Consider the following 10968-nt stretch of genomic DNA (forward strand, 5'->3'; position numbering starts at 1 on the left):
TACCAGTCATGGGCAGGATGGGCCGCTGGAGGATGATGACTTGTCTTTGAAAGGGACAGCGATCTTCCCCTGCCTAAGACCCACAGCCCCCTCCTTCTTTCACTGTCTGTTCCTCCCTTCTAGGGTCTCTTCTCTCTCTTTCTGGAGTTCCCAGGGACAGGGACCAAGCCCGAATCAAGAAGTGCCCCCCCCCCACCCAGTGGAGTAATAACTCCCTCACACCTTGTAACCTGGTCACAAGCTCATCCGACCATCTCCTGGCTTTCACCCTTTTCCTTCATCCAAGCTCATCCTCTCCAGCTCATTCTCAGCCTCCTTTGTCCTGCGTCTCTAGTCCTGCCTCCCCACCTCCTCCACCCCCACCATTCTTCCCACTATCCCAGCACCAGGATCCTAATCTTAGGAGGCATCTCTTCTTATTGAACTGGAGAATTCCGGGATCTGGGCCATACTCCTTAGTGGACAGCCCATCCTCAGAGTAGGCGAAGGAGAAAGCCCGAGGAAGAACAAGGGAGCCAGCACAAGGTCAGGCCAGGAGATCCCTGGGGACAGAGACTGTGGGGAGACAGGGTCTGAGGAGGATGCACGGGAGCTAGAGCCTGGGCCAAAGGAAGAAAGAGAGGAGCCAGCAGAGAGTTGTTTGTGGGGGAGGCTCAGCAGCTGTCTTCCCTAAGACAGGGACAGATGGGCCTGGTTATTTCTCTTGTCACATGTAGAGCGGTAGGAATGGGAGAGAGCCATTGGGCAATCAAGGGCAGGCTTGCACACAGAGCTAAGTGTGTTTAGATGTCCAGGTGCCTGTGCCCCCAGTAGAAAGAAAGGCATCTGAGTCCAGTCCATCTGTCTGCTTTTCTTTCCTTTTTAGACAGGTTCTCATTATGTAGCCATGGCGAGCCTAGAACTCACTAGGTAGACCAGGCTATCCTCAAACTCATGGAGATCCACCTGCTTCTGCCTCCCAAGTGTTGGGATTAAAGGCATGCTTTGGGGCCAGTCTTAACCAGGTGCATACCCCTTCACTCCCCAGCTCCCTCCAACTGCCCATACCCTCTTTCCTATAACAGGGTCATTCCCTAATATAGGCAACACCTAAACTGCCTGTTGGAAAGGGAAATGCCAGGAAAGCTAGAGAGCTGTTGGATTTCGATAGCAGGTATAGTGTTCAGGGAAAAGAAATTTGGAGAGCCAGGAGCTGAAACTCCATCAATCTAAAACAAGACCTCTCTTTCCCATGGACAAATGAATTCTCCTGGACTAACCCTCTCCTGCCCCCTCAGCCAGATCCCAGGTTCTCATATCCCTTGGTGCATGTAGGACATGAGACAGCTCCCCCTATGTAAACCCTCTCTGGAGCGTGTGTGGGTGGAAGAGCTGGGCTCCATTCATGGACCATGGTCCAGGCAGGGGCTCCAGTTCCAGTAAGTAGGAAAAGAACTCGTCATTTCCGGGGCCTTCACCAGGGCTTGGTGGCTCTGGGCTTTCTGATTGGGTGGAAGTGGCCTGGGCAGGCTTGTGACCCCACGGCAGAGGAGGGGCTGTGCCCCAAGAGTGTCTTCCTACCTACCTGCTCCCCAGAGTGCGGCCTGCTGTGCACCTTGGTCCTGGAGCCCTTCTCCAGCCGGTGAGTGACAAGCACATTTGGGGTTAAGTGAGGGTATGGTTTGAAGAACAGAACAGAACCGGGCTCTTGACTGGGGGAGGGGCAGGCACACTGGAACCTACAGGCACTGACCTTTGTCAAGAAGAGTGGAGCCTTCCCAGAATGGGAGGAGCGGGACAGAGCCGGGAAAGGGGGTTGGGTACTGGTTTATGAGGGACTATTCACAGACTTGGTAGAACTCAGAACAGTCCTGGCTGCCTCCGGGCCATGAGAAAAGAAGAAAAGAAGTGGGTGTGGGGCTAGAGAACTTTGCACTAAGGGACATAATCCTAATCCCCATTCTCATATGGTCATTCTTGTTAGCTTAAGGTTCTGAATCCTGGGACTGGGAAAGCTGGGTCAGGTGAGCCAAGGCGCAAGAAGAGGGTAATGGGAGGAGGCTTGTGGATGTTGACAGACCTACAGGAGATCCCAATATTGAATCAGGTGCAGGCCTCTGCTCAACTTGTGAAAAGAGGAGGATCTTAAGGCCTCTTTGCTCAACTTGTGAAAAGCGGGGGTCCTAAGAAGACACTGGAAGGGACCTGGAGGGGGCGGGGAGGCAGGTGCGGCTGAGACAGATGCATTGGCAAGTGTCTAAGGCGAGATAAGCTACGTGAGGTAGGCTGCATTCTGCTCTCAGTGCCTCATCCTGGGCCACTGCCTCAGGAAGGAAGTCCTCGTACGGTGAGCCCTTTGATTTGAAAAGGGGGCATTTCCGAACTTGGCAGTCCAAAGAGGAGTCCCAGGTTTTATTTGTGTGTGGGGCAAATAGGAAAAGAATGAGAAGCCCATATCTCTTTTAATTCCTGCTTTTGGCAGTCCATTATTTCTTTACCAATCTCCTGCCTCAGACCCACTTTCAACACATGTGCCACCTGCCACTTCCTCCTCTTAGCAGAGAAGCCATTTTCTACTCTTCTCCGGGTTTGCACAACGCGTCCCTTCTCGATCCCCATCCCACATTCTCACCCACTAACAACCAAGGTTGCTCAGAATTTGAGTCCAATTAAAGAATGTGTGTGGCCGGGTGGTGGTGGCGCACGCCTTTAATCCCAGCACTCGGGAGGCAGAGCCAGGAGGATCTCTGTGAGTTCGAGGCCAGCCTGGGCTACCAAGTGAGCTCCAGGAAAGGCGCAAAGCTACGCAGAGAAACCCTGTCTCGAAAAACCAAAAAAAAAAAAAAAAAAAAAAAAGGAATGTGTGTATATGTCATGTCTTGCTGCTCTCAGAAGGACAATTGGTAGACGGAGCACCGAGACCCCGTCAGAGTCACTGAAGAGCCCTGACAAAGAGACACTATATGCTTCAGTCACAAGGAAACATGGGAGCAGCTGGGGTGCTAACAGCTCTGGCCCCGGCCAGCCAGCAGCTCCGGGGCCCTGGAGCACGTGTCTCCCCATGCCACGCAGTCTTTTCTTTGAAACCTGAGGGAAGATTCATTATTTCTGTCATTTTCAGGACAGATTCCTTAGCCCACCTGTGCCCCAACCACTCTGCAGAAGTGCAAGAGTTCAAGCCGCCTCCATGGCCCCAGGAAAGATTCAGGGGAGAGGCCCCATCCAGGGAGCCCCTCCAGCCAGACACCCTGGCCAGAATGGAGCTGACTGGTAAGAAAACCCTCGGAACAAGTTCAAGAAGGGCTTGGCAGGGTAGGAGGTGGGGACGATGCTGTATGAGCAGAGGGCTGGGAAACCCCATCTCCCAAGAAAGGGTGTTTGCCTGGACAGCAGCAGACACCTGTATTTCAAGTCTGGCTCCCAAATGGGAATCCGAGTCACCACCTAAGAATGATTTTCTCTTTGTCGACCCTTCAACTTCACTTCGAAGATCTGCTCCTAGTGGCCATGCTTCTCCTTACTGCAAGACTAACTCTGTCCAGCCCAGCTCCTCCTGCCTGTGACCCAAGACTCCTCAATAAACTGCTCCGTGACTCCCATCTCCTTCACAGCCGGCTGGTGAGCATCCCAAGCACTATGCCTCCTATCCTCTTAACTGAGAAGGTACCCACTCTTTCACTTCCTCTCACTCCAGTGTTGCTGTTTGGTGCACCATGTCTCGGCCCCTCCCTGGCAAGGGCTGTGATCTGCGCTGGAGTCTCGTAGAAGCTCTAGTATGGGCGTGGGACTAAGAGAGGCCACCTCAGCCACGGGCCACCACCCTGCTCTCGATTTCAGCTTTTTTCCCTCCTCTCCATCTTTCTTACCAGAGTCAGTGCCCTGACATCAACCCTTTGTCTACGCCCGTCCTGTTGCCTGCTGTGGACTTCAGCCTGGGAGAATGGAAAGGCCAGACGGTAAGAGGCAGCCATGGACTGCTTACCTCACACATGCAAGGTGTAGGCTGAGGCAGGATGCTGGCCTTCGGTCTAAGGCCAGCCTAGGATGTACTGAGTCCAGGCTGGGTTGGGCTAGAGTGAGACCCCCTTCTCAAAAAGAGAAAAGGGAGGGGGGAATCTCTTACTTTTCTTTCCCTAAATCCTGTCGTCATCAGATCCCTACTGTTCCTCAGCCTTGGAACCCACCCACCCCCCTTTTTAATGTGTACAGGTGTTTTGCCTGGATGCTAGCAACAGAACCTGGGTCCTCTGGAAAAGCAGCAAGTGCTCTTAACTACGGAGCCATCTCTCCAGCCTCCTAAAATTCTTGAGTTCCCTAAAAATCTTACCTTCAACTTGGCCACCTTAACCCAATTTACATTCATCTATGATGAGATCTTGGGGAAATGGTGACACATTTCTGACCAGTATATCAAATAGGCTGGGCATGGTGACTCATGCCTTTAATCTCAGCACTCAGGAGGCAGTGACAAACAGATTTCTGTGAGTTCAAGGCCAGCCAGGGATGAGATTCTATCTCAAAATGTGTGTGTGTGTGTGTGTGTGTGTGTGTGTGTGTGTGCGCGCGCGCTAAATAGATGTGAAACTGAATGCCATAAGAAGCTGGCTAGAACCTCTTATGACTATACACTTGACCTATTCTTTTTCTTCTGCAATCTTTTTTAATGCATTTATTTATAAATGGGGGTGGGCATGCCATGGTGTACATATGGAGGTCAGAGGAGAATCTGTAAGGGTCGTTCTTTCCTTCTACCATGTTAGTCCCCGAGATTGAAGTCAGGTCATCAAGCTTGACCACAAGCACCTTTACCCTCTGAGCCATCTCAGTGGCTCCTCAACCTTAGTCGGCATGAAGGCAGTCGGATCTGCCGCCCACAGATGACACAAAGCAGAAAGTACCACTAAAATAAAGGCAAGATCGGGATTCAAACCTCTGCTGGGCACGGTGACACAAACTAGGGATCCCAGCAGCTCACAGGGTGGCGTGGAGAGATGAGCTTCAGGCTAGCCCAGGCTCTACAGTGAGATTTTGTCTCAAGAAATAAAAGCAAAGCTGGGCGGTGGTAGTGCATGCCTTTAATCCCAGCACTCGGGAGGCAGAGTCAGGCGGATCTCTGTGAGTTCGAGGCCAGCCTGGTCTACAGAGCAAGTTCCAGGACAGCTAGAGCTACGCAGAGAAACCCTGTCCCGGAAAAAAGAAAGAAAGAAAGAAAGAAAGAAAGAAGGAAGGAAGGAAGGAAGGAGAAAGAAAGGAAGGAAGGAAGGAAGGAGAAAGAAAGGAAGGAAGGAAGGAAGGAAGGAAGGAAGGAAGAAAGAAAGAAAGAAAGAAAGAAAGAAAGAAAGAAAGAAAGAAAGAAAGAAAGAGAGAGAGAGAGAGAGAGAAAGAGAGAAAGAAAGAAAGAGAGAGAGAAAGAAAGAGAGAAAGAAATAAAAGCAAAATCAAGCCAGGTGGCACATGCTGGCACACCCTAGAACACCCTTCCTTTTCAAGTCTCCTGGGGTCCTGGGTCTGGAGAAGGATGAGTACTACCAAGGATGAGTACTACGGATCACAGCTCTAGCTCTGTGTTTGGAACAGGGTCTTACTTCGTATTCCAGGCTGGCCCTGAACTTGCGATCCTTCTGTGTCAGCCCCCCAGGCGCTGGGATTATAGGCATGTGCCACATACCCAGCTCTGCCATTTGTCAAGTCCCCTCCCATCATCTTGGCGGTTATTATGACAGTCTTGTTGCTACGTTTGGCTTAGAAGTGCTGTAGTACAACAATTTTGTAGCAGAAAGAATAGGCTTGCAGCCCTGCAGCCTAGAGTTAAAAGCTGCACTACGGTGGGGTGGCTTTCTGACCAAAAGTCTAGCAAGATCAGACTAGGTTGATGGACAGTGGAGTTACTAAAGCAGAGGCCAGTTGTGAGGAGACTGCAAAGGAATTCCTGTGATGGGTGGGATCCTCATCCTGTCCAATTCTCAGCTCCTATGATTCATTCCGCTGGCTACTCCTATGGGCTCCCCACCCATTATTAGCACGTTTTTTGAAGCAGTCCACTTCTCTCCAATTTCCCAGGAACAGACCAAGGCACAGGACATTCTAGGGGCAGTGACCCTTCTACTGGAGGGAGTGATGGCAGCCCGGGCACAGCTGGAACCCTCCTGCCTCTCATCCCTGCTGGGACAGCTTTCTGGGCAGGTTCGCCTCCTCTTGGGAGCCCTGCAAGGCCTCCTGGGAACCCAGGTAAGTCCGCAGTCTAGAGATCTCTAGAAACTACCCTTACTCAGTCCCTCTAAAGACCTGGGGAGACAAGGGATTCTGGGTACCTTCAGTGTGGAAAGGCTGACCCATAAGGAGTGCTGCCTCCCAGCCGGGACACCTGGCTGCTGGCAATGAACTTTTTCTCCTTAGTCAAGAGGGGCTGGTATGTGGGCCTGCTCTCTGGGCTCAGGCCCATCCTCTGCCCTCAGCTTCCCCCACAGGGCAGGACCACAGCTCACAGGGATCCCAACGCCATCTTCGTGAACTTGCAACAACTGCTGCGAGGAAAGGTGCGCTTCCTGCTGCTGGCCGATGGCCCCGCCCTCTGTGTCCGACGGGCTCCGCCCACCACAGCTGTCCCAAGCGGTACCTCCCAACTCCTCACCCTAAACGAGCTCCCAAACAGGACTTATGGATTGTTGGAGGCGAACTTCAGTGTCTTAGCCGGAACTCCTGGCCCTGGGCTTCTGAGCAGGCTTCAAGGACTCAGAACCAAGATTGTCCCTGGCCAGCTGAATCAAACCTCCAGGTTCCCACACCAAATCCCTGGATACCTCAACAGGACACACGGACTTGTGAATGGAACTCGGGCTGCCGCCTCACTTCAGACCGTGGAAGCCCCAGACATTCTGCCAGGAGCTTTGAACAAAGGCTCCCTGCCACTCAGCCTCCAAAGTGGATATCCTCCTCCTCCTCCTCCTCTCCATGCTGATGGACACACACTCTTCTCTCCTTCACCTACCTTGCCCACCCACAGGTCCCCACCTCAGTTCCATGCCCCCTTTCCTGATCCCTCCACCCCTGTGCCTAACTCTGCCAGTCCTCATCCAATCCCAGTGCACCCTCATTCCCAGAATTTGTCTCAGGAAGCATGAGGGACATGGGCACCGCCAGCATCTGCAACTTCTCTCAGGCACAAGCCTCCTTCCCCAGGAGAGGCTTCGAGAGGGCACTGCATCTGTACATGTCTCGCTTTCCCTGGGAAAGGGGTACACAGGACAGGTTGTCATAAAACTTTAGGAGCTATTTTTTTTTAAACCTATCAGCAATATTCATCAGAGCAGCTAGTTATCTTTGGTCTATTTTCTGTATAAATTTGAAAATCATTAATTCTCTATATGTGTTTTCTACAAAGGGCTAGACTGGCCTAGCCTCTGAACCGAGGGAGAGATTATCATTGTATCAGAAAACAAGAAGGTTGTTTCCTTTGCTTCAAGTTTAAGCCCCCCAGTGCCCTCATTCCCCTCACTGTGAGGCTAAGTGAGCCTGGTCAAGGGATGCTGGTCCTGTTAAAGGAACAGCAAGTTACCTCTCAGAAAGGCTGCCCGTTTAGAGACAAAACTGAGCCTGGAGGAGAATGAATGAGAGCATGAAGAAGCCAACTAAAGTCAGGGAGGGATGTTCTTCACTGGAACAGCAGATCTCCTGGACCCCACCTCCCAAGAAAGCTAACAGGAAACCTGGGGAACGCCACACCCCAGGTAAGGCCGTTGCAGGCGGTTCAGTAAAGACTAGACCTGGATGTGGCAGCTGAGCAAACAGCTAAGTGCATCAGCAGCTCAGCAGGAGCTTAGCCAGGCCTGGGCTCCTGCTTCCCTCCTGTGGAGGTCAGGCGGAAGTGCAGGAAGTGGCAGGAGTCGGGCTCCACAGCTCACACAGCAGGACCAGCACAGAGCAGGGCAGGCATCTAAAAAGCAGCCTTGTGTGACCACCATGAACTCTACTGGGAACCCCCAATATGAAGGCAGTCTTCTGGAGTTCTGCAAGTAAGTGCTTTGTTGGTGATAGAAGTTTACGGTGCAGAAAACCGAAAACTGTATTGCCAGGGTCAACCTGCTAGCTACTCCAGTCTGTGAGAAGGCTTGAGAGCATCTTCCTTACTTTTGTCCCACAGAAAAGGAGGAAAGGCTACCACATAGGCAGAGAAGCCAGGATCTCAAAGTTCCAAACATTGCCACAAAAAAAGCAAGGGAAAGATGTGCTTCACAGAGGCAACAGGTGCCCCAGAGTCTCCCCCAGAACTCTGTATGGTATTATCCATTTGTTTTACACATGGTACCAAGGCCAGATGGGCTTCTTAATGCTCACACAGCCTTCAGGCATAAAAAAGACACCCTGGGAGTTGGGGATTTAGCTCAGTGGTAGAGAGCCCTTGCTTAGCAAGCGCAAGGCCCTGGGGCCCTGGGTTCGGTCCTCAGCTCTGGGGGGAAAAAAAAAAGACACCCAGTCTGAGTGGCAGCCCATTCATCTACCCAGTGTGGTGCCGTCTGATGGGTCCTTCAGTGAGTCTGTGTAACAGAGAGACATCCGCGTCCTTGGAGAGTAAGCACGCTCTTAAGAAGCTCTCGAGTAGAAGAGCAGAGCTTGTGGTGGGGATGACGATTCAGCCATCTCCAAGTGTCCCTGTGGGCAGAACCTGAAGAATCAACAAATGCACAAAGCTTAAAAAAAAAGTTACAAAAATCTCACGGTGTCAGTTTCTACACAAGAGGGAGTCGTTCATCCACACTAATTCTAGGATAACGTACGTATAATTTGTAATTTGCTGTAACGCTAAAGGAGGTTTACCTTTAACATTTAAAAATAAACGTAGGGCGAGTGAGATGGCTCAGGAGGTGGAAGTGCTTAGTGTGCAAGCTGGTCTGAGTCTGATGCCTGGAGCCCCCGGAACGGAAGGAACCAATTCCCAAAAGCTGTTTTCCAATTCCATTATGCACGCCATCACATGCTGACGCCCACACTTGCACATACATACACATACACACACACACACACACACACACACACACACACACACAAATAAAAATAATAAAGTTAAAAGGGAAAAAAAGTTGGACACTATGGCCTGTAAACTCAACACCTGTAAGGTAGGGACAGGAGGATCAGGAGTTCAAGGCCACCTTCAGCTATATAAGGACTTTTAGTCCAGCCTAGACTATGACTCTCTCTTTTCCTTTTTCTGGGGAGCGGGGTGGGGTTTGAGACAGGGTTTCTCTGTGTAGCTTTTGGAGCCTGTCCTGGAACTCATTTTGTAGACCAGGCTGGCCTCGAACTCACAGAGATTCACCTGCCTCTGCTTCCCCGAGTGCTGCGATTAAAGGCGTGTGCCACCACTGCCCGGCCAAGACTGTCTCAAAAATTAATTTTCATGGCAGGGACATAGCTCAATGGTAGGGCTCTTGCCTAGCACATACAAAGTCCTGGGTTCAATCAGCACAATAAAAACAAAACAAAACACCATCATCATCAAGCCAAACACTTTACAGCACAGAATAGTTGGCACCCAGAACAAGATAAGGCAGAGGCCAAAAAAGTGGGTTCTCAGCGTCAGGAGACAAGTCAGGCTGCTGACCTGCAACATAGCTAACGTTCCAGGCATCCGATACGGGCTAATCTGAGAAACTGGTTTCTACAATGTAAACCGATCTGAAATCTGCCTTCTTAAGACTAACCCTGAAACTAGGTGTGGCGGTGCATGCCTGTAAGCACAGCACTTTGTGGGTTGAGGCAGGAGGATCACAAGTTCAAGGTCACCCTTGACTCTTCAAGTTTCAGACCAGCTGGGGTTTCAGACTCCACCTTTTAAAAAATACTTTAGACCTTGCCTGAAGATCCAGCTTAGCGATGTGACGCTTACTTGCCCAGTAAGCTTTGGGTTGATCCCTGCACCATCAAAACCAAGGCAAAGTCTAAACCAGATCCTTCGGTGCAGCTGACTCCACCCTTCCTTGCCCGACCACACACACACACACACACACACACACACACACACACACACACACACACACACACACACACACACACACGTGCTGGTAAGAGGCTGAGCAGCTGAAGGTGATCACCAAGCCTGACCACGGGAGTCCAATCTCTGGGACCCACGTGGTCGTGGAAGGGGACTCCTCAAAGTTATGCTCTCCCTCACACGCATCCAAATACACGTCTGAAAATTCTTTAAAAAGCACTTTTCTACTACGTGCCCTTTTCTTTGCTGGGGCGGCCTACTGTCTACTTGGACATTCTATCACGACTTCTGGTGAGGGTCTCCTACTGTAATCACCTTTCTTCAACCCCTCAAAAACCTGACTCCACGGGATGACTAAACGATTCTATTAAGATTCATCCCAACCCCCAATGTATCACACACATCCTACTGTGGAAGGTTTAAAAAAAAAACAACTTTGCTCTTCCCTGCTGAGGCCACGCTTCCCTGCTGAGGCCACTCATTTTCAACCCATTTCCCTAAACACTATTTCTGACACCTCTTGTAAAGACTAAAAAAAAGATGGGGAAGGAAACACCCCAGGCATCCCAGCAGGGTGACCAGCTCCTGTGACAGACCCAAGACACCAAGAAGAGACCAACTGGGGCCAGCAAAAAAAAAAAAAAAAAAAAAAAAAAGGCTCAGTAGGCAAAGGAGCTCGCCCTGACATCAATCCCCCAGGACCCAGATGGTGGAAGTGTACACACACACACACACACACACACACACACACACACACACACACACACACACAGATTCCCTTGTAGCACACAGAAGGCCTTGGTTTTGAGACTCAGCATTGCATACACCAGGTGTGATGAAATCCCAGGAACTCAGAAGGCAGCAGCAGGAGGACTGAGTCCAAGGCCAGCCTGGGCTACACAGCAAAAGCAGAACCCTGCATGCCTCCACCCCCAATTCAGGAGAAGAGTCTGAAAAAGTAAACTTTAATTTAAAAATAAAAAAAATCACACAACTTCAGA

The 10968-nt window shown here is 50.9% G+C and overlaps 1 protein-coding gene across 3 annotated transcripts; it reads left to right on the forward strand.

The window, feature by feature from the left end:
* The first annotated feature begins 908 nt into the window (after positions 1 to 908).
* Positions 909 to 9005, forward strand: Thpo (thrombopoietin). Of its 3 annotated transcripts, none has more exons than XM_028857566.2 (6): positions 909 to 1621; positions 3101 to 3249; positions 3470 to 3597; positions 3849 to 3935; positions 6040 to 6207; positions 6435 to 9005. In XM_028857566.2, the coding sequence occupies exons 1-6, from the start codon at positions 1392 to 1394 to the stop codon at positions 7098 to 7100; spliced, it is 1428 nt and encodes a 475-aa protein (XP_028713399.1). In that variant the 5' UTR covers positions 909 to 1391; the 3' UTR covers positions 7101 to 9005. The 3 variants fall into 3 exon arrangements, with proteins under 3 accessions (XP_028713399.1, XP_028713400.1, XP_037065771.1); XM_028857567.2 differs by having other exon boundaries at positions 6447 to 9005; XM_037209876.1 differs by having other exon boundaries at positions 6452 to 7032.
* Positions 9006 to 10968: the final 1963 nt, after the last annotated feature.

Source organism: Peromyscus leucopus, chromosome 12 (genome assembly GCF_004664715.2).
Source record: "Peromyscus leucopus breed LL Stock chromosome 12, UCI_PerLeu_2.1, whole genome shotgun sequence".
Lineage (NCBI taxonomy): Eukaryota > Metazoa > Chordata > Mammalia > Rodentia > Cricetidae > Peromyscus > Peromyscus leucopus.

Excerpts from the sequence above, each read along its gene's own strand:
- Thpo (XM_028857566.2), top strand. The coding sequence starts at position 1,392 with ATGGTCCAGGCAGGGGCTCCAGTTCCAGTAAGTAGGAAAAGAACTCGT. Across the intron at positions 3,936-6,039 it reads GAGAATGGAAAGGCCAGACG|GAACAGACCAAGGCACAGGA; the intron begins GTAAGAGGCAGC and ends CCAATTTCCCAG. Across the intron at positions 6,208-6,434 it reads AAGGCCTCCTGGGAACCCAG|CTTCCCCCACAGGGCAGGAC; the intron begins GTAAGTCCGCAG and ends CTCTGCCCTCAG.